Below are 25058 nucleotides of genomic sequence, written 5' to 3' on the forward strand. Positions count from 1 at the left end.
AAACAGAATTACTTATTAAATACGAGCTTATGATTGATTTATGAGAGAATTTTAAAATGCATTTTCAAATTTATCGACATGATTATTCAAACTAATTATCATTACCCTAGCAAAGTTCTGTTTTAACTCGACCTTTTTGCATTGCATCTGCCAGTAAATTTATTTGTGTGTTCTATGTCTTTTTTCGAAAATCTGCGGTATCCACTTTCATGCAAGCTTTACTTTTACTAGAGGCAAAACTTTGAACAGATGTCTAACTTTGACTAGATGGCTAACATTGACTGTGCTTCAATTAATATGTATTTATTAAGTTTCGGGAAATCGACAGTTTACATTTAATTAGTTTGTAAATAAGTATTATATAGCTAAAATAAAACCAATTATGGATTTCCTCTAAATTTGTGAGAAAGGAGTATGAATTAAAAAATTAATACAAATACATATATAACCATGGAGAGAGATTGTAGATATAAATCAAATCATAATAGAGATATAAATAATTGTGACATTAACATTATTCACAAACCATCAGAGAAATATTTTTTTACGGACCTCTTGTATTTGGTAAGTTCGCAACTGAAAATATCAACCTTGGATATTATTTTTTCTAATCTGTAATGAGTTCATTTGGCCTTTCTTATTTGCATCTTTTCAATATTATGGTACCTGCATGCCTAAAAAATGTTTGAAAAAAAGGATTGTCACTGAGGTAGTGACTTTTTTGGGATAAATTGTATAATTCCTTATTTTAATTTTTATTTAAATGTTGCAATAAATTTATATTGTTTATAATTAAGTAGATGAGTATTTAAGTGTCAAGTGAAAATCTCCTACTACCACCACTGTAAACGGAAAATGTTGCTTGTGTTGTGATGGAGGACTTGGCCAGCTGAGGAATTGAACACACTACGCCCGGGCCACCGGTCTCAGTAGATAGTTTTTTTCTTTGTTATATTAGCTAATTTTAATATTTAAAAAAAAAAATATTATGGTTTTTTTTATTTTATTATTTTTTTATGGTTTTATGACAGTATCAAAACTATTACGTAAATACTAAGGGCCAATTATTTCACAGAACTTGAACAATTCATCAAATTTCAAAGTTAATATTCAAATTCTAATCAATTGCTGTTATTATCAAATTTTGTGAAACATCTCTCCCATTGTGGAAAAATAACAGAACTTGAATATTAACTTCGAAATTGGATGAATTATTGTTAGTTCTGTAAAATAACTGGGCCTAACAAAAGAGTATATCAATAACTTAAAGTCAAGATAATGTATCAGCAATTTCTAGAAAAGTTATGTTCAAAATTAGTGTCCCCCAGTAAATTTAAATTTAACGCGTTCAAACAAGTACATATTTTTCAAATGGTAATTAGTGATAGATGACATATTTTTACAAAAATCGTGACGGTTAGATAAAATCTCAAAATTCGTGATGGTTAGTTTGTCAAGCTCGGTTAGATAAAATCTCAAAATTTGTGATGGTTAGTTAGTCAAGCTCGGTTAGATACAAACTCAAAATTTGTGATGGTTAGTTAGTCAAACTTGGTTAGAAAAAATCTCAAAATTCGTGGTGGTTAGTAAGTCAAGCTCGGTTAGATAAAATCTCAAAATTCGTAGTGATTAGTAAGTTCAACTCGGTTAGATAAAATCTCAAAATTCGCGATGGTTAGTTAGTCAAGTTACATTAGATAAAATCTCAAAAAGTAACAAACAAATCGAAATATTTCGAGTTTAGTCTTTTGGCCAATCCATTTTTCGCTTGCGTTTTTAGTATATACTTCTAGGTGAAAGTGTGAGACTTGTTTAAATCGACTGCCCAATTTCTGAACGGTCACAGGGTCGTAAGGCCGGCGCGGCGGGTTAAGTCATTAATCACCTTTTGGTGCCGTAAAACCTGAAATGTTCCCGTGAGCGCATTTTTCTGTCCCGTATTTCATGCTAAATATAAATATTTTTTAAATGGCAGCTAAACATCCGTTTTTTTCTTAAGGTTGACTCTGTCAAATGTGTTTATTAACCAGTTGGAGTAATTTTTAACAATATCCAGGGAACGGGTGAATAAACACATTTGACAGAGTCAACATTAATATATTATTATTTTATATATTTATTATTACTTTATGGATAATTTTAAAAAATTTCAGGATTCAGGACAAAATTCTAGAAATTTAGTCCTGAAAACTCCAAATGGTTGCTTGTCTGCAGGTTCTGCTTTAATATTATACATTTTTTTTCTTAATCAATAAAGTGCATAATCATAAATATATTATACATTAATAAAAAAATGCTTTCATAACCTCACTCCCAACCAAACAGTTGCTGCAGGTGTCATTTATGTATCCTGTCATTTTTTATTGACTGTTTTGTTTCTAACATCGTTATCTACAGCACATGCATTGTCACAATACGAATTTGGGTGGCGGGTTTGGGTTCCGCCGCCTCGGGAACCATTTATTGAACAAACAACAAATCTACCATAATCACCCCAAGTGGTTCGATACGTTTGGTGATTTAGTAAGGTTGCCCGGGTTCATTGGTTGAAATGTGCACAGTGGCGTGCCGGATCGGGAAAGGCTGGTTTTAGAAGACCCTTTGACCTCTGTAACTGGTCTCTCTTAAACCATTGTCGTAGCGGGAGGGATAGATCATTCACCATCACTCCTGGACACACTGATCTCTAGAATCCTACCAACCCTTCACACCTTTGTTCCTTCCCAGAACTTCTTTTCATTCCTTTCCTTAAAAAAACCACCACACTGCATCCCCAAAGATGAAAAAAATTTCCTCGAGGCCAGGAGGCCTGACTGTATTCAGTGTTTTTTTTTTTTTTTTTATAGTGAATACCTCACAAGAGTCCCAACTGCTCCCGTCTGGAGCCAGTGAGACTATGGCATCCCCGATTGGGGGATGTTGTGAGGCTGAAGGTAAGTGGGGAAGGGAAAGAGGAAGGTGGGGAAGTACCTGGCTATTCAGATCTAGTCACTAAACACGGCTAAAGCCATTTGGAGCAACGTTTCAATTCTGAATGGTGGTCTTACACCAGGGCGATACTGGTAGTATCTTCCACTCTGGAACGTGCCGCAAATATACTATATATTATTTTAATTAATTAATTGTGAAATAACACAAATTAATCAAATAAAATTTATTTGCGCACGCCGGGTTCGAACCCGCGACCTTCGGAATGGCAGTCCAATGCGTTACCACTGGACTATGCCGGCCGTCAATTTAAAGAATATTTTTTTTAAACTCAAATGACTCCATGTTTAAAGTCTCGCAGACGAATCGCTGGAGACTGGCGTCGGCGACGAATTTACAAAATTTCGTCAACGTGCGCCTGTGTACGAACCTCAGCGCAAATGTAAAGCGGTAGTCGCAAAGATACTTAAATCGTCGAATATCGGATACTTGTGGAATAAGAAATAATAATAAATCTATGAGGAAGAAGAGTTTAGCTCTCACTCCACCAGTTCTTGATAACTGATTTTTCTCTTGTAAATAAAATGCAAACTGTATACGCTAGGAAAATGCCTGAGCTGCTAGCTGCTATACCATTGTAGTATTGTTCTTAAATTCTCTCTCAATTGTGAAAAACCACAATGAAGCTCGTTGTATTTCCATATAAAAGGGAAAGAAAAAACTTAAGTGGAAATCCATACGAAAAAATCTTTATCAAAGAGAATACATTACCCCAGTTTCTTGTATTTGAAAGGGTTTGGTTTAAATTCCACTTCACGATTTCAAGTCAATATTAAATGCTCTTAGGGGTGGAGCAAGTGGTTCTTAGTAACCGATCCGGCTACTAGAATCAATTCGCACAATATCTTCATTTCCAAGTAATATATTATTTTAGGGCGATGCCATACGTAGTAATGCAAAATTATGTGTTTTTGGGATAATACTGCGAGTAGAATACAAAAGCCTTTAAAATAATCGAGTATTTTTTTGATAAGTCTTTTTATAAGCCCAGAAAAAAATAATGTATAAGACCTATGAAAACTTCTTTAAAGTTCAAAATCTCCTACTTACGAACCCATTTTCGGTTATGATTTTATTGTATAATTTGGCAAATTAAGTTATTCATAAAAATTATCGGAAAAAAATTAAATATTTATGCCTGAACATCCACAAAATAAAATGAAAGGCTTTTGGCCATGTTTTTTTCTTGCATAAATCAAAACAGGCGGATGGTGTTAAGCGGGAATTTAAACCTTATTGCCATCTACGTAAGGGTTGTTATTGATAGCGGCTCAATTTAAAATATTACACGACGTAGTGCATCGCCTTAACTAGATTGGTCGTATATATCCAAAGGGGGGTCGCTAGTGTCCCCCATTATGCAATCGTGGCCTCTCAGTATTCCTTTTATCCCTTCCACTATCACTCAGATATTAGTGTTTTTTTTTTATTATTATTAAAAAAAAAGATACACGAATTACATTACACAATATAAAACAGTTATTAATTACATAATATAATATAATATAAGTATTTGATGTACCCCCATAAATAAGCAGGGCTTGTGTGTATGGGGTTAGTTAGTTAGTTAGTTACTCCGTACCTTTTAAAATCGACTTCGCCGGTATGAAAGCAAGCGTAATTCAAATATAATAATATATATTATTCTTTTATTAGTTAAATGCACCTTTTACGACTGCACTTGGGGCTTGATATTATTTAATTTCTTAAAAAATAGTAACGGGACATATCACTGTATGTTTAATTTCGATCGATTACCGAAAATGTTTACTATTAGTTCCTAATTTAAAGAGTAGGTGTATTTGAGAATAAAAACTTAGATGTCGCACATGACTCGTTTGGGGGAAGTGGATTACCCCATTCGAAGCGGAATTATTAAAACTGACTTCAAAAACTAAAGTTTGATATCACCGCAGTACTTTACTCCAGGATGGGATTTAAGAGAGGGGTATGAGACAGTTAATGGCTGTTTTCAACAGCATTTATCTCGGGAATACTAGGTATCTGCAGCCTTAATTCTAGGAAGGATGGCGCATTACTGCTTATGGCTTATAAGCTTCTGAACGGCTTCTTATCAATACTATACATTCTGGCTGCAATAGGGTTATGTGTCCCGGATAATTTCACGCGAGGCCGCCAACACAAGCTGTTAATTCTTCCCAGGTGCAGAACTAACTTGCCAATGCTGTTGCCACTGGAAAAACTTCAAAATATATGTATCTACATTTAACTTTTTTGCACTACATTGTTACTATGCTAAATAGAGATTTGCTGTCATTTTCTTTGTCGCTTTTGCAATATTTTAGTTTTTATACAGTTTTTGCAGCCCATGAATCAAATTAAGCTTTTTTTAAATCGGTAATTCATTTGTATTTGCGAGAATGCCTCGTAGTCATTTTTAAAAGGGGCATTACCATTTCACTTTTTGTAGATTGCTTACTGTGAATTACCATTGTTCTCTTTACAAGTATGTAACAGAAGATCAAACTCGCACGATATATTTAGGTGAGATCGCGGTAGGTAAAAACTTGGGAATGCGAAATAGCTTAATTTTACGCCACGTGTTCTCGGCACGAAAGTCACGACTAGAATGAAGTCCGTCAGGTTTCTCCGAACGGGGTTCACTCTAGTCGGAAATGGTGACATCACCAATGTTGCCAACGTGGACAAACGAATCAGTAAATTTATTAATTATTTTATAATCAAGTGCTTAATCGCATTTCCATAACATCTAGTAACTAAACCAGGATCTTTCTTCCTTTTAAATTTGTGTTTTTGGAAGAATGACGATTTTTTTGCACAAAGGTTCCAACTGCTCCCACCTTTCTGGACCTAGTGAGATTATGGCATCCTCAATTTGGTATGTTATAAGGCTTAAGGTAGTGAGGAGGAGAATTAGGTGTGGGAGAGGAAGGTAGGCGAAGTACTTGGCAATTTATGTCGTCATCAAATATGGCTAAAGCCATTTCAAGCAATGGTTCAATTTTGAATCACAGTATTTCACTGGGGCGATACCGAGAGTATTATTCACTCTGGAACGTACCGCAAATATAACATTTATTATTTTTAGTAAATCAATTGTGAGACAAGCAAATCAGTTAAATAAAATTATCGACTTCCCAATTCATTGACGAGAGTCTTAACCCTAGACCACGGAGGCAAATATAGTAAAAGGGTGTATTTAAAGCGTATACCCTATCTCACGAATCGTTAAAAGAAACCTACGAAAAATAAAACAAAAGAAAGACATTCAGTAAGAATTAGTGTAGGATGATTCCATAATACAAACGCTATCCAAAAATAATAATAGCATTATTATCGTCAAACAAAATAAATATATCTTTGCTTATATTAAAATATCATGAAAACCAACCTTTTAATGCTATACCAATGATATTTACTTATAAAGTCACCCGCCCATTATTGATTCTGCCTAAAACCCATGTAAAACCTAAAACCCTTACCTCATTCAATACCATTGTTGCTGGAGAAGGGTTGAACCCTAATCCTCGCATCATCGAATAAGTGGATATTCTATTTTATCAGTGATATCTAAAAAGGTTTTCCATCAAATTATACAAAAATACACGCATAAAGGTTTGCTAAAAAGAAAAAAGAGGGCTGTAATAATCCAAAGAAGCGAAGCTACCAGTCCACAATGGAGTGCTAGTATCTACCCTTGTATGACAGTGAGGCAATAAGATCTAAAATAGATTGAATGACGTAGAAATAAGACTCTTGAGATCAAAGATGGCTACCATCTTGACATGATTTACCAGACCCGGAATACACAAACAAATTTACAGACAACTGAAATACAAAGAGATCGATCTGAAACAGGACGTTGCTACGCTCAGTACAACAAAAATACATTAAATATTCGTGTTCCATTACAATTGTATTTTTTACGAGGTATTTTATACAAAGCTACGTAATAATGTAGTAGACATTCTAAAAACAATGATTTGTTCTCGTGGCCAGTAATATTTGAATATGTGCTCAAGAAGGTATAAAAAAAAGCAAACAATCTTAGAAGACTGAAAAATAAATTAAGCAATAACAATACATTTCGACTACTGATCCACTAACTAACTAACTAACTAACTAACCATCACGCCGTTTCCCCGCAGGGGTAGGCAGAGAGGACGGACCGCCAAACAACTCGGTCTTGGCACACACTCCTTGCCTCATTCACATTCATACATCGTCTCATACAAACTCTTCTTTTGTTCTGACTCTTGACATGGCCCGACTCAAGTATCTGATTCACTTGGTCGTGCCATGTCTTCCTCGGGCGTCCCCGACTTCTGCTACCATTCACATTTGCATCGTATATTCTCCTTACACTCCTTTCTTCGCTCATTCGCCCTACATGCCCAAACCATCTAAGCGTCCCTTTCTTGATCTTACTCATTACGCTTACATCAGCCTTGCACTCTTTGCGGATATCCACATTCCTCACACGATCATACATGGTTTTACCACACATACGCCTCAGGGATCTCATTTCAACAGCATTCAATCTACTTTCATCCTTTCTTTGCCAGTTCCATGCCTCACTTCCATACATGATATATACTACTTACTTCCATACTACTGATCCACGATATTATAATTGGCCAACGAAGGAAACCTGAATAAGCTGGAAGTTATTCAAAATAGAGCAATGAGATATATACTAAGGAAAGACAAATATGCAAAGGTTAATCAAATGAGAGAGAAGTTGAATTGGATTCCATTAAAAAATACTGATATATTTATTTATTTATTTATTAAACGCCATAAAAGGCTTTTACAGTAATGTGAAACATTGGATTATAAGTACACAGTTCAGGGCTGTCAGAGACTTGACAATTAGAAATAGCATTTTTCATTAAAATAATACATCCACAAGCAGTTTTTATTGATGCTATACATATACATTTCACATATATGTATATATGTGGAATGTATATGTATAGAACACCATATATATGTTACACATAAAGAAGAACACAACAGTCAGTATATATAATGTTTTAATTTTTATACTCAAAATTATGAATAACCATATGCTTAATTCTTAAAGAATGAAAAAGCATACCATTATGCATACCCAATTTCTACCGATTTACAACAAATTTCTCGTTAACTCTTTAAGTTTTTAAGTTCCAAAAAATTACGATTTTTTAAGATAATATCTAAAAATTTGTTATGCCGTTGAATAATCTTAGGTTTGTCGCTTCTGTAGTGTAGCTTTTTTCACATCTCATTTATTTTGTTAGTTTATTAATGTCCACAACAGGCAGAAAATCAACATAAAAATTCACAAAGAAATTAAAAGGATTGAATACCAACTGTCCAATAACGGTGTAAAACAATATATAAATATAAAATGATAAGTGCGTAAAACAACAACAAAAAACGAGAGAAAATAAAATCAAGTTAAAACTAGAAATTCAAGAAAGTGGGCTATCGCCAAGTATGTCTGGGATCTTGCCACTACAGTGGATGTTACATATTTGCAGAAGAGGTTGGGAGAAGGTTAAGTCCTTTTTTGAAAGGGAATACGAAAATTTTCGAGGTTTCTTAGACGGTGATTGTGGCCAAAATGCAAGAATATACGTGGTTATTTATAATTTTGAAAATTAATATGATGTAATTTTTTTATCACGACGTCCATTTCATGTTTGTAATATTATAATTCTAATTTGAAATATTATAGACGTGCAACTTCACAATTGGCCATGAAAAAACCATGAAGTCTGCGCATAAGTAATGTTCATTTCTTTATTTAGTATCCAGGTTTACACGTCAAACCGAATAAGAAAACAAACTAACATAACAAACGAACCCTTAAAATGCCTTCAAAACTTACAAAGCTTCCATCTTCCGTGTTAATGCTTGGTTTCATATCTTGTTTTTATCGTTGACAATATTTATATAATAGGAGAAGTTAAATTCTTAATTTTGTATGTGAATACCGACCGCACAAGAGACCCATCTGGTTCCTACTAACTGGGGCCAGTGGGCCAATTGTAGTGTATTATGAGGGTGGAGGGAGTGGTTATTGTAGATGGGTAAAAGGAAGGTAGGAAAGTACCTGGCAATCCAGATCTGGACACCAAATGCTTTTAAAGCACTTTTTCGATTCCGGAAGGTCGTAAAAGTTATCTACCATTCTGGCATATGCTGCAGGGCTAAATTTCGTTTCTTTATTACTTGAAAACAAAGAAAAGTGTTCGACGAATTCGTTGGAATGATCACCCTCTGTAATACTTTACAGAAGTTTTAATAATTAGGTTTATGGATTAAACTTGGATTAAATTTGTTCGTCTTAAAACGTCTGAAATAATCCCTGAACGAACGGGCGTCATAGCTGAGTGGCAGGTACATTCACTACCAATTTCATTCTGAAATATGTCTCATGTTTGCCCAACCCTCTGAATTTTATCACCACCCACAAAATTCCGCTGAAATTTGATCATAAAGAATCAACAAAAATTCCGAAGTGCGAAGTTGTGGGAACTTCGGCAAAATGGTGTTGTTTGGACTGAGTAATAAAAAATATGAACAATACTTACAAGATATTCAAATAGTTTGCAAATTTACGAAGTTTTATTGTGTATTGCATAAGTTTGTAGCGTTTTAATTTGATTAAAAAACTTACTTTTTTAATTAATACAGGCAGTCAAAATATAAAACTAACTATCACGCCGTTTCCCTGCAGGGGTAGGCAGAGAGGATGGACCGCCAAACAACTCGGTCTTGGCACACACTCCTTGCATCATTCACATTCATACATCGTCTAATACATACTCTTCAATTATTCTGACTCTTGACATGCCCCGACTCAAGTATCTGATTCACTTGGTCGTGCCATGTCTTCCTCGGGCGTCTACGACTTCAAAAATTACAGTTTTGTAATGTTCTCTTCTGTCTGACAGTTAAAAACATCAAAAATTGTCCCTGCTGGAATATTGAATAATATTTAAGCTGATTTAATCTGTCCGTAATTTTGTTTGTTACTTTCCGGTTCCGGCTCAAAATGGTGGTCTTATTGTTACCTTTATATTCCGCCAGAATTCGCATGATCGTCGATAAATCGAAATAACCAATATTATGGTACCTATCATCCTGAAAATTTTTGAAAAAAGAATTGTTATTTTTATATTGACATTTCTTCTAACGAATTGTATAATTCCTTAGTTGAAATTAAAAAAATGTTACATAATTTTTTTTTTTATAATTAAGGACCTAGGTAGGTATTCTTTACCTAGCTGTATACAAATTTTATGGTTTCAGATTAACATTTGTTTTTGATTTACTTAATATATTTTACAATTAGTATTTACTGGGAACTAGGTGAAGTCTCAGGCGAGATCAAATGTGCCAAATTCCAACAATATTTATTTACAGGTAACTAGGTGAAGTCCCCGACGTTGTCAAGTGTGCCAAATTCCAACAAGAAGTATTTACATGGAACTAAATGAAGTCCCAGGCGTTGTCAAATATGCCAAATTTCAACAGAAGTGTGAAAAATACTGGGTGGGAAATGGATGGTTTTTTGAAATCTCATATAAACCGTAACCTTTCTCTTATTTGACGGTCAAGTGTGCAAAATTTCATCAATCTCAAAATAAAACTGTACGTTTCTATAAAAATAACGAAGCCATGAACAAACACTCTTCTCTATATAGAACGAGAGATGAATTAAATTAATCCTTTTAAATCCATCTTAAATATTGTTTTGACGTGAAAACGTAATTAAATGTGAAACAACGCATATTAACCAAATAGAATTTATTTGACTACGCCGGTATTTGAAATGTGAACCCTGCGTCTTCTATATTCGTAATCGGGGATCACCGCGGAAGTCTGCAGCACAGTGTTCAATTCAAGTATCGGGCAAAGCCGGGTAGTAAAACCAGTTGCAAATAAAATTCAAAAGATCTAACTAGTCGATGTTGGCGCGTGTATAGATGATTTTCTCTTTGTAAATTCCCCTAAGAGAGAAGTAGTGCCAGCGGCATTCAAGAGTGGCAACAAAGTTTTATCGAAATTTTCACTCGTGCTTTAGGTATTGATTTTAAATTGCTTTGGTTGCTTTTATCCGTATGGTAGAAGTAAAACAGTACGTTTAATTTAAATATTTTCCAAGATTTAATGTAGGTAAAAGGAGTTTGCTAAACAATCAAAACAAAAAACTTCAAATACTTATTTAAACCTTACCGAGTATCTAGCACGGTAGATCGATAAAACACTTCATCAATACCCTACATGAAATCCGCCATCTATGGATTGTTAGCGATATTTGCGAGTACGGTCAGAACGATCTGCAAGGTTTCAGTTAAGCTGTCAACTTTTTGAATTATATCCTTCGTTATGCAAAATAACTGGCTTATTTGAATGGTGGAGAACTATCTGAACTCTTAGAAAGAAATCGTATACTCGATCCATATACTTAATTTATTCATCTAAGACGGGATCAATTGATTCCATTTCAGCGTGGAGGAAAAAAAATGTTGGTTTTGACTAAAGACCTCATGAACAAATTAATTCCCTTTTTAGTGTCAAAAAGTACCTACATTAGGACTGCCAATGTACACAACAATGTAAGTTAATATTTCAATTTGACATTGTCAATTTAATAGTATTTTTATCTGACGCTCTCTGACACGCACAGATGCGCTAGTATTGCCATCGTATAACGATTTCCTATTATATATCGGTTTGGGTATCAATATTCTGTCACAACAGTTCTCAGGATATTGTAATAAAATCTTCTGAAATTAATTCTATCGATCCGATATAAGTAGTTAAGTAGCTAAGGAATTTCCATGCCGCCTCTAACAGTGGTTAGAGGGTTATTTGTCTGCAGCACAGTTAATGTACTTCACTTTACGATTTATCAAACTAACGATCGAGTACCTTTCGCTTTGATTGATTACTTGGTGCGAGCCACAGATTATAAATTTGACAGTACTTTTAGTTCGTGCTGTTATATAAAAAACCCCGAATTTTACATATTTTGAAACTGTTCCAAATGGCTACAGCGTCATTATGACATAGAAAACGCCAATTTCTGGTAAGACGGCTGTCACCAACGTTGCCTGGCGTGAATTTGACGTCAACGCCGCCGACTTCTAGAATAAATTTTATTTATTATTCTTTATTTTGGCTTTCACCCATTAGGGGTGATCTTGGCCATACACAATTAACATTTTTCTTATTAATAAATACAACAAATTACAGAAAATAATTGATTACACATCATAAACATAACATAACGTAACATAAATAAACCAAACCTAACATAATATAAACATAACATAACGTAACATAAATAAACCAAACATAACTATACTAAATGATAGTTTCAAAGAATTCAAAACACAATTAAAAAAATATACGGAAAACCTAAACTAAATTTTAAAAAAAAAATTAAATAAAAAAAAAAAAAAACAACAATAAAAATTTTAAAAATAAAATAAATCTAAGAAACTAAATGATAAAGAAACTAATACCTCATCCCATACCCACAAGCAATTGCTTATTATGGGAGAAAATTGAAAAATAATAAATATTAATCATATCATAAATCTTTTATCTTATTACTAGTAAATATATGTGTATATCACAAATTGTAAAATATTTTTCTTGAATAAATATAATTAAAAAAATAAAAAATAACATAAACATAACATACTTAACATAAACGGTGCAGAGCTGGTAACAGTAGGTTTTCACAAAATCATAAAAATAGGAACCTGTGTACAATGTAAATGGGCGCTTTTCGTCATTTAACCAAAGATTTTACTAAAATAAGTAGCGTTTTTTTTAAACAGAACTATGAAATTGGCAATCATATAAAAAAATACAACATATGGGAGTAAACAAAACAATCATGTTGTTTTGGCGATAAATCGAAAATTGCACATTTTAAAGCGTCTAACAAAATTTATTCGATAATATAAAATAAATACCTTCATTATCGTTAATGTTTTTCTTAATTTTTTCGAGTATTAAAAAAACAGTGAAAATACCCTATAATGTAGTTCCCCACTCGTGTTCTGTTACTCATTCAATATATTACTGTATTCAATGTCTGAGTTGTTCCTCTTTTGATATAATCATGTATTATAAACATGATATTTCTACGTTCTTGTCTACATGGTGATATTGTGTTCATGTTTCATAATAGGAATGCCAAATGAGGTGATGTGCTAAAACTTCCAGTATGCTAATCATAATTGTACAATTTTCCAACTATGCTCGTTAGAGTTGTGAGTTTCTCAGTAGAAACGAGATATGTTGAATATATTCACCGTACAAGAGAAATCCCTTTGAAATAATGTCAACCCCCCATGCGAGGCAGCTCCTCATTAATCAACTGCTCCAGATACCAAACTCAATGTACTTATATTAACTTTACAAAAGCAGAAATCTTATTTAATAATCTCTCATTTCAGATCTCGCTGAAGATGGCAGCCAAAAAGCGGTTCATCTTACTTGAAAAACATTTCAAGACAAGGAGGAATGGATTATCCTATAAAGACGGAGTCCAATTTCGTCACCACAACAAAGACGTGCTGTAATAATAATAACAATAAAACAACCAATCGATTAAACCAAAGTTCCTACTTTAAAACAAATCAGTCACAAAGTTGTCATAAATTAAGTGATATTTATTCTTTTCGTCCATTGAAAATGTGTTCGCTCGTGTTTTAAATAATTAGTGCAAGTAATTCCGCCAAAACGGAACACCGTAAATCGCATGGCGGCCCACAACATCCTACCTCATAATTCACCATTCAACCTCACTCTGTCTTCAACCTTTCTCATCTCCATCTCTCTGCTATTCCTACAATCGCATCTTGTTGCTTCTTCTCTCCAAACCCAGTCCACAAATCAGTCTGTTCATCCTGTTTCTCAATCCTCAATCATTTCTAAAACTGCGCCACCTGTCTCCAGTACGATCAGTTCCATCTTGTTAAAAAACTTCGAAAATGATAGTTTATCAAATGACTATAACTCTACGAACAGTAGTGCAAAATCTGGTGAGTGGTTTCCAGGACAAGATTCTTCAAGTAGTTACGGCATAGTTGCACAAGTGATAGTGTCAATAATTTTGCTATCCATCATCATTGGAACCATTGTTGGCAACATCCTCGTGTGCATCGCTGTGTGCTTAGTAAGGAAGTTACGTCGTCCTTGTAATTACCTGTTAGTGTCGTTAGCAGTAAGTGACTTATGCGTCGCAATTTTAGTGATGCCTATGGCTATGATGACTGAAGTGATGGGAAACTATTGGGCGTTTGGTCCAATGGTGTGTGATCTATGGGTATCAATAGATGTGCTTTCATGTGCTGCGAGTATTTTGAATCTATGTATGATTTCGGTGGATAGATACTACGCTATAACCAAGCCATTAGAGTATGGTGTAAAAAGAACACCGAGACGGATGATATTCTGTGTGTTTCTTGTGTGGTTGGGTGCTGCTTGTATTTCACTTCCCCCACTTCTGATTCTGGGAAACGAAAAGGGGGAATACCAGTGTGCAGTTTGTCAGAACTTTGGGTATCAGATCTACGCCACACTCGGGTCTTTCTACATTCCCCTTATTGTGATGATGGTGGTATATTACAAGATCTTCAGGGCGGCGAGGAAGATTGTCATGGAAGAGAAGAGGGCACAGTCTCACCTGGAGAGTCACTGCTACCTGGAGATCAACGTGAAGAACGGAGGAGCAGCGGAGTCCAAATTGCTGCAAGGGAGACAAGGTTCCCAGCCTGCTGCCAGATCTTCATCCACGGGAACCAATTCTTCTGTAAGTATAACCTCAAAAACCTTCTGTCAGTACTCGCTTTATTAATGGTTTACATTATGATAGAAGTCGGATTGATTTTATTATCTTCTACATAATTATATTTCTATATAAGTTTTGATGGTTCTTGGTTCTATTTATTTTTCTCACCGAGGACATCAATCACTGGAATTATAATTTCATTTGTGATCGACGGAGACTGTAACGGTATTTTCTATTATTTGATATTATCATTTATAAGACGCTAAAGTTCAAGAGATTGCCAATCACATACACTCCGTGGTACACACATAACACGTGGTAAAAACGTATACATGGTAATCAAGCATTTTATTTATAATACAGAAAATGCACCCAGTCATTCTACCGCACCATAAAATAATCTGAAATATTATGTTGTCACTCCACTGTTGTTTCTTAATTTCATAATTTGATATAATTTCTACAACTTTATTTAACATACAACATATTAGGTTTTCAAATTATTATATTAACGCACAATCCTTTCCTAAACACACGCACCAGCTTAACATTAGCATAAAATTTCATACTGAAAATTCTCTTGATGGTGTTAAAAAAATCGTGAGTAAATATAATCCCCACCTCGAAACTACTGACCTTGGAAAATGAAGTAACGATATTATTAAATAAACAATTTTAACATTTCTTTGGCATCTAGGCACAAATCCAAATCCCTCTGGATCGCGTTCATTGCTTTGAAGCACACTTCGGTATCAAAATGTTTAATTCCTTCAGCAAACAAACACAAAGACCGACGACTAAAATATTTTACCTTCCAATTTAGTATTCACGGTTCAAACAGTATACGCGTTAGTGTTTACCTGGCAACCTCCCCTTTAACCCTTTGATAACATATTCCATTCACGTTGACTTAAATACGAAAAAAATGTTTGTGTCACCTTTGCACGGTGTACATTAGTTTAGATTGCCAATGGTAGTTTCATATTACTCGTGAAATGACTAATTTCTCTTATTTTTTATTGATTTGAACTAGCGGGCAGATCGTCAGATTTGACGACATGAGACTTCTTTCTTTAGGGCTTTTTGAAAGCTCACGTTTAGCACAAGCCATAATCCTTTCAAGTTTTGAAAGCAAACATTGAAGAAGAAATTACTCATTTGGATCCAGATTTTTTGCGAGCAACAATTCAAAATGCCTTAAAACGAGAACAAATGTGTATAAACTCAGGAGGTTGTCATTTTAACGATATCATTTTTTCAAATTAATATCATCAGTTTTACACCTTCAAATAAACTTTCCGTGAAAACATAGCCCAATTTTGTATCAAATGGCCATCATGACGTTTCTTTTGCCTCGCCTTGTATTATGCACAGTTATATAGATTTGGATTTTGACGGGCCTTTTAACAATCTTTAGACCATCGCTCATGGTTGTACTTTGTCCGCTAGACACAATTTTGTATGTATGGCCAAAATTTTTTTCTATTCATCTTAGGTTTATTTCGCTATACTTTCTGAAGACCCAGCTCTCTGAACTATAGCTTCAAGAGATGTGGTCATCGGTAGTACGTAACTTTACAAAACAGGAATCTTAACTCAAGATCACAGGTTTTTCTATCGATTTAGCATAATTGTTGCTTTAAATCAGATCTGATTTCAAAATAAATTTCCATAAATACCGTGAATCGTTTCCCAAAACACTGTTTTCAAATAAATCCAGTAAATTGAACTTTAGTCAGGAGGACTCAAGGGGTGAGATGCCCTATTCGTCGGCCACCTGTTGAGTTCCAGCATTCCGGGATATTCACATTAGCAGGCCAAACCAAAATCCAACAGACTCGACAGATTGTTTGGACAGTTTCAAAGTCAAACACGGCGCCTACCGCTAACGGCGCGGCGCCCGGACGCGAATCAATTAACAAGTCTCCCGATTAACCGGGTCAAACAAGGCGATGGCGGATTATCCGGTTTCGGTAATTTAAGCCTGTTGAAACATTGGAATGTTTTCTTTGTTCTGAATACGCCAAACAAATATTTGGTCATTTGCCTCTCTCAAAGCCAGAATGACGGAAGTGGCACATTCGATTTTAGCAACATACCGTCATTTTTATTTTTTTTATTTTATGTACTATTTCAAGCTAACAAGTACCGGTGGAACTATGGTAGCTCCTTTTGGGGAGTGTTGCGAGGCTGGAGGAACTGGAAAGAGGGATCTCGAGTCATCTCATGGCCGAGTGGTTACAGATGTCGCATGTTCGAAGTTCGGAAAAGAAAATGATTTTATTTATTTGTGTTATATCATATATTATAAGAGTCAAATAAATTAAATGTTAATTTGACTCACAGAATCTAAATATCACTTCAAATGTTTTAACCACGTTTAGTGAATAGAGATTTGAATAGCTGGTACTTCCCAACCTTGCTCTTCTACATCTCCTTCCCCTCCCTCTCCTTTCAGGGTCACAACCTATCCCAATTGCGAATGCCATAGAGTGAACGTTGGCCAAGTACTCGCATAAAATAAATCACAATTAACGTATTACATATTACGTTTTGGTTATTACGGAAATTAGATTCCACCACTGGTCACATACAACATTGGTCTATCCTCCTTTACGATTTAGGAAATCTGTTTCAAAACAACGAAAAAAGATTAATACGTCAAAACACGCCACATACGCGGTGTCATTAAATTTATGACCACATTTTTGCGTCCGCTTTTCCACTGTGCGGCGGTGAACATTTCTCACGCGAACTGACATTTATTCGGAATTTTGACCGCATTAATGACATGATAGCATGCTGTGCGGCGGCCCTGTTTATACCACTGTTTTACTATGGAAGCAGACGGGATTAGGTACTGTTTGCAGTGATATAGAAAACACAAAGAACAAAATTAATTAATTTATCATTTTTTTAATAAACACCAATCGACAGCAAAGGGAGAAACCGCGGGTGCAATTGGAGCAGTCCGCTCCGGGCGCCAAATTGCCAAGGCACTAATAATACCTAGCACCTAACATTTCTAACACATCGCCCTTAAGATTATTTAGCATAAAAACGGCGCTACACAAAAATACAATTCATCCGAATATTATCGATTACAATGATCGTTACCTAGGCGTCTACTGCACGGAGAAAAATGAATAAGACTGATTTATTAAAATCCTGTTAAAAACGTGATGGCAAGCCATTTCCTAAAAAAATATTAGTCCATTCAGAATATATCGGAAAACGTGTTCATGCAGCTGCGTTTTTCCTGATAAATTATTTTTAATGACGAAATGTGACAATATTAGAATTTTTTAAAAACGTGTTCTGACATCCTCATAACGCATTCGCGTTTTATTGATAGTTTGTTAGAAAATCTGTCAATTAATTCGTCCCGTTTTTAACAAGAAACGAATAATTGGACCAGATTTTTTATAAGTTAGCAATATTTTATATCAGTAAGTTTTCTCCTTGTATTTTTGACAAGGTGCGCCAAAATTTTGTGTGACATCAATAGTAAATTTATTAAAAGGGATAAATTTATTAAGTAGGATATTCGCTATTTTCACAGCATTGGGACTCTTTCTAGCAGGGTCAATTTTATTGTCTTCATCACGTGGTCAGCGTGCATAAACTACCGAGGATATTTGCGCAGATCCAACACAAACGTTAACTTTTTATTGAGGTTTAAACAAACAACACAGCGGTGAAAACAAAAACAAAATGGCTTTTACCTACATTGCTCAAGATACCATAATGTCCAGTATCATTTCTTAAGTAAACGGCAATTCCCACGATCATTTTTCCAACTACACTGTTGTTGTGTTCCCACAAACTAACTGACTTAAGATAGGTAAGGTACACAGTGAATGCTTATAGGTAGGTGTATAATAAGTAAAGTATATTTGAAGTTGAAAAGTTCTAAAGGAGAATTGTGTAAATAATAAACAGATCTTATGTGTATAACATCAACATAATACAACATAGAAGGTAAGAACATAATAAATGAAAATAAAAATCCAACAGTGATAACCCAAGATTCCATTAAAATACCTTAATTTTCATCCATCACCATATTTTCTTCAATATGCCATGTTTTACACAAAAAAGTTTTTATTCATCCTCCCCAACACATCAAAAAGTTGTTTGTTCCGCGACCATATTACAAACCAAATTGGATGGTTTATTGTAGGTATATTAACAACACGATGTTTAACATCCTCACAGTTCAGATGTCATTGTTTCAGAATTAACACACTTCAACTACATTCAATCTACATTTCCAACTGAAGCGACAAAATTTTTCTCGTTATTCTCCCAACGATCCAGATACAAGGTGGTAATTGTCTCCTTTGTCGCTAGCCTAAAGCTTCACACTACGATCTTGTTGCTACGAAACCTCTTTTACAATGCACTTTAATGTGTGCCGCCTTTTACAATGAATAAACTCTGCATAATGGCTTGCTTTACAATCTAGATACAAACTTAACAATGTATGATACAAAACGGGAAGTGTAGGACGTCTTTTATGATATTTTTGGGTTTAATAGACGTAAAATATGTGAGTTTATAGCTCATTACCTATAAGTGGAGATAATTTTTTTCATTACTGTGGAAATACCAATTTTAGAGCAATGTACAGTAGATTTTTTTTTGAGTTTTGAGACAACATTAAGCATTTACAAACAGTTACACAAATAAAAATACAGTGAAGTACGTAGCAAAAAATCCAACAAGCCTGTGCTTGAGTATTATAGTAATTATTATAATATTTCCATGGTTTAAGTATAAATTTAGAGTGTACAGTTTTTAAAGATAAAGAATGTTTTAGAAAGAAGTAAAGTAAAATAAATATTGACTTCCAGATATAATAAGTATGATTAGTTAGAAAAATGGCTTAACTCAATTTTTCTTAACGTTTCAACAACTTGACATGGTTTAACGTAAAATTGTATGGAACCTATGAAAAGTGAATGAACATATATTTACTTGGTCATAATTTACAATATAGTGGTATATTGTCATTAGGGCTGGTGAAAATATAAATTTCAGAAAATATACGCTTCATGATAACACTGCAATATTCCAAAGGAACGTATTATTACATTACCCGAGGATAATTAAAATTGCTGTCAAAATCAGAAATTAAGGCAGGAAATGTAGATTTTCCAATGGATAATTCTCTTTGATCATTGTTTTTGATACAGCTACCTACGTCATAACAAAGGATTAATTAATAGAATTTAATAAAAATATCAAAAAACGAATATTTTGAAAAAATATTTTTTTAATATTTGCTTTTGTAGATTATTATTAATGATAAGGTAAATTTAATTCTCAGTAGCGAACACAATTGCCCCTTTGAGCCTGAGGGCTTGTATTATATTTTTAACCGTTTTCAATCGTGTATGATAACAAACTTTGGAAAATAATTAATTATGTATGTCAGGGTATTACTCTGAGACAATTTTCATAAAAGAAGGATCAAATATTTGTCAGTTGTATGCGTACTACAGTAGTAAATCATTTGAGTCTCAATTGAGTTAATTTCTTTTCAGTGTGGTGTCGAGAAGTCGCTGTCCACGATTGGTCGCTGCTTCTCCGGTGAGCAGAGGAAGTCCAACGAGTCGCAGTGCCCCATGCTGCAGCAGTGTCAGACTCCCGTCAACAGAGCCAGCGGGGCGGTTGCCCAAACTGACCCCCAGCCCATCCAAAACCAGAACAAGAACACCAAACAGAAGTCCAAGAAATCCTCAACCAAATATTTCAAAAAGAGGGATTCGCTGAACGTTTTCAAAGGCCACAAAGATCAAAAAGATTTCCAGGGAGTCTCAAGCTCACCACATCAGAAAAAGTTGCGATTCCAGCTGGCCAAAGAAAGGAAAGCTTCGACTACTCTTGGCATCATCATGTCTGCTTTCATATTCTGCTGGTTGCCTTTCTTCGTTTTGGCTCTCGTGAGGCCATTCTTGCCCGATCCAAATATGATCCCTGCTTCTCTATCTAGTCTCTTTCTGTGGTTGGGTTACGCCAACAGCCTGTTGAATCCAATCATCTATGCAACTCTGAACAAAGACTTCAGGAAGCCTTTCCAAGAGATCCTGTACTTTCGATGCTCCAACTTGAACCACATGATGAGGGAGGAGTTCTACCACTCCCAATATGGTGACCCAGAGCAACATTACTGTGCTGTCAACAGCCTGAACAAGCAAGTATACGAGGAAACTGTGGAAATAGTAACAGCAGACGACAGAGAGCTTAAAGAAAGAACTTCCGAAAGTTTTCTATGATCCGAGTCTCCTGGAGTGTCTGACAAAGACATCACTGTGATCTAAGTAGAAAGAATTAAACTAATAATTTTAAGAAAGTGAAAATCATTTGATAAAAAACTAATGAAACACAGCTTATTGCTGCCAAAGTGATAGTGCTAACAAGTCTAGTCCAAAAACAAATAATATTATAAAAACTCTTTCGTTTTCTATTAAAAAATGTTTTAATTCATGTGACCGATACTTAAAACTTTGCAATAATGATAGCATTAAATATGAAATATTAAGTCATTATTATTTTAAATATTTATTATGCATCGACTGTGTTAGGAAAAAGCTTCATACCACAAATATTAACAAGATTTTTGCAAGGGGCTGTTACTGCACTGTTTTTTTTTTACTTTCCACTGTGAAAATAAGCTTTTGTAAATAAAACATATTGATCAGATCAAAATAAAAAAGATTCGTGTAGTATACTTTAGTCAACCAATACTGTAAATAAATGTTACATTCATACATTTTATTCAAAATCTTAAAGTATAAATTTTGAAATGTGGATAATTTTATGCGACCGAAGCACAGTCGATTAGATATGTTTTAGAAAATCCAAAGACAGTTGTAATAGTAATTAAGTAAAACAAATAAAAAATAACTGTGCACATTTTGTTTATTAGATTGTCCGCACAAAAAATATAATGTTATTTTTTCGGTTTATAAAATATTGGATGGGTGTTCTGTAGAAACGTATTTAAAAAATGTTTGAAAATTATTAAAATTAACGAAATTCTGAAATCCTTCTTTGTTATCTGTGTTAAACAAAACTTGTACAGCAAAAAGGGGATTTATCAAGTATTTAAAAACGTCAAAAATGTTTTCATTCTCAACTTAATTTTTTTCTAGAATCTCTTAATATTTCCTCTGAAAATAAACCGGACGTCAAGTTAAATGAAACGGTTAAAATTCATTGTTCGACTTTTGAATGCTAAATATTCTATTTCGCGTTCGTTCTTTGAATACAAAACATCTAATTTAAATGTTCAGGCCATTATGTAAATAATAATTATTTGTCATTAAATTTTATGATCGAGTTTCTCGTGTAAATTGTTAAATCTTCGCATTCAATTGAACACTTTAAAATTGTTTCCAAAAAATTACATTTTTAATATATTAGGAATATTTTTTTTAAACTGTGATTCTTTGAAAAAAACTGATTTTTTATTGTTCGTCAACTTCATCAAATAAATAGTGTTGCCGAATACTCTATATCGTTATTTGAACGTATGAATACCAAGAAATAATAAATATTAAAAAATACAATTTGTTTTCAAGTATCTGGTTATCTAAAGATATATTATTTTTTAAATTCCTCTGAAATTGTGTTTTTAATTCATCGCTAACGCTATGTAGATTTCTGAACAAACCAAGCAAAAAAAAATTTAACGTCTAGTATGAATTATTATTTTTATCCGCAACATAAAGTTAATCTATTTTGTTAAAAGATTCAATAACTTCATTACTATCCTATGCAATAAATAGATCAAATAATAAAACCGCTCATTGGCTGAGTTGGCATCGCGGTTCCCACCCAGGCATCGTGAGTTCAATTTCTTGACTGGCTTTGCCCTCCAGTGGTGGTAGTAGGAGATTTTCAAATAGGTCAGGTTATTCGTAACCCAGGAATGTTAGTTATTCTTTAAAAAAATAACATTTTCTTTTTAGAAATGATATATATCTTACAAAATACAATATGTGTGCATTATTCAACTAGTCACAATATGGTAACAAATTTGCATAATATGCGCTAAGAATTTTCAGTGATTAATTCTAAAAAGATATTGCTAAATTAAAACTTGCCGAGAGCGTTACAGACGTGTTTTTGTTGTAAACGTTTTCGTTGTAACCAAGTTAGACTGTATTTTAAAACTTTTTCTATTTTTCTTTTTGAGAATCATGTACCCAACCATAACCTGAAATGTTTTATTAAGATGAGAATTTAAAATGCCTACTACATAATATGTTATTATATTGTATACATTTTGAGCACCCAATATATGTTTGTTATGTTTTGGATTGCCATTATATTTATATTTGAGCGTTTTACTGCAGAATGAACGCGACCATCAAAATGTATCAAGTAAATCTTATTTTATTCATCCACCATCTTAAAAAAAAAACATTTTAGCAGCCGCTCTAGCCTTAGAAACATTGTTCAGGAATATTGGTTCATTTTTTGCAAAATGGCATACAGATTGGCATGTTGTTACAATCAAGCTTTGTGTGTGGTAATAAAACCCCATATACTCTGTAGTCACTTCTAATAATTAAATATTGTTGTTACAGTACGAGTTGGGCGCCAATTTGTCAAAAGTAATCTTTTTCTTTTTCAATCACAGGACAGTATTTTTAGTGAATTTTCGTGTTTGGCTGCTGTTATTAGCGAAAATATTTTAAAGAATGAAAAAAAGAATCCAATATACAAGTATGTAAATATAATATTGCAAGTTTAAACCAGATAAGCAGCCATCATGACTGTTAGTGTCTGGGCCTTTATAACGGCGGTATTAGTTCATTGCTTAAAACAGAGAGAATGAAAATAAATTTAAATGTGCAAATTATAAAACATAGTTAAAATTTATAAAATATTTTTTTTATATATTAATCTAATTATGTGTTGGTTAGCTTCATTCTGCAGAACGCTCGGTTGTTTTCTAAGATTATTTTTATATGAGTATTTTAATAAACCAGAGACATTGTTTTAAGGAATAAATGTGCATTTTAGTTTTAAAACCTCATGACATTTTATGAGAAATATCCAAATATTTACACAAACAATAATTCACATATCAATAATCTGTCGTATATTTATTTGTCTCGTGAGATTCTAAATCTGTTTTATATTTATTGACAAATTATATTAAGAAACTTTATTTTTACAAAATACCTATATTATTAAGACTATTTTTTTAATCTTCTCTATTTCTGTAATTTTCTTTTGTTTTAATAATCTATAGAATTCATTTTCCCATTAAAAATACGATGCCTCTTTTACGATAGATATATTTAAGATCCACCTACGAACAAAATATATAACTTTTTTCACATATAAATGCTTGTGTAATTCTATAAAATACATTTTAGAATCAATTAGACGAAAACTTTTAAAATAAGTATATTGTAAAAATCTTGTTAAAACTTACAGAAAGTAATCAATTCTTTTTTCTTTAAGTTACTTTATCAATGTCTTAATTTTTGTTCACCACTTATGATATCCAAGGGTAGAGATGGTCGGAATTACTGTACCAGTTACTTGGAACCGGTTGCTGTCACTGGATCCGTCGATGTTCTCAGAAGAACACTTTATTTGATAAAGAACCGGTTCCACATCCGTCTCAGGTAACTGGAGCCGCAGTGACAACTCACTTCGGGTATCAACCATCTCTATCAAGCAGTGTTCAAATAAAATGAAAATGAACCTAACTTAAATAATAATTTAGTGGGTAGTGTACCAGTGGTTTTGTTAAATGCATCAAATAAAATAAATTACCTTACTAGATATCGCAACTTAGAAATTTCATCCTTTGCCGAACAATTGAATTATATAAACATTAAATGTGATGTATAGAAACGTTTATGAAATGTGTATAGACTAGCCATTAGACGAATAATATTTAATACATTATGCATAATTTATTCAGAGGATGTACCTACGTACTTTACATATAGCAAAAAATAGTTATTGTATAAATAAGTGATTAAAATGTGTTAAAAATAATATTAATATAAAGCTTTTACGTCATTGACCATCGTGATGAATCAATTTATACATTTTCTAAAAAGCAATATTAAAAAATTATTGTTTGTTTAGTCGTGGGTAATTTATTATTGTAAAGAAATATTGAATAATAAATTGATAATATCGATTTGATTTATTTATTTTTAATTCCTATTTGGTAACACAACAACTATTAATCCACTGCTTCGAACCAGGAATCTATTCCAGCTGCAATGGAATTTAAAATGTT

At 33.5% G+C, this 25058-nt stretch overlaps 1 protein-coding gene across 1 annotated transcript in view; it reads left to right on the plus strand.

The window, feature by feature from the left end:
- LOC149411558 (5-hydroxytryptamine receptor 1-like) overlaps positions 1-22110 on the plus strand; it is a 347084-nt gene extending 324974 nt beyond the window's left edge. The window contains exons 5-6 of the mRNA XM_089646875.1: positions 13440-14797; positions 20326-22110. Coding sequence (XP_089503001.1) covers positions 13745-14797; positions 20326-21057 — 1785 coding nt within the window. The 5' untranslated portion in view covers positions 13440-13744 and the 3' untranslated portion in view covers positions 21058-22110. The remainder of the gene's footprint in view (positions 1-13439; positions 14798-20325) is intronic.
- The last annotated feature ends 2948 nt before the right edge of the window (positions 22111-25058 follow it).

The sequence above is a fragment of the Hesperophylax consimilis genome, chromosome 25 (genome assembly GCF_061612785.1).
Source record: "Hesperophylax consimilis isolate HC1 chromosome 25, BYU_Hcon_1.0, whole genome shotgun sequence".
NCBI lineage: Eukaryota > Metazoa > Arthropoda > Insecta > Trichoptera > Limnephilidae > Hesperophylax > Hesperophylax consimilis.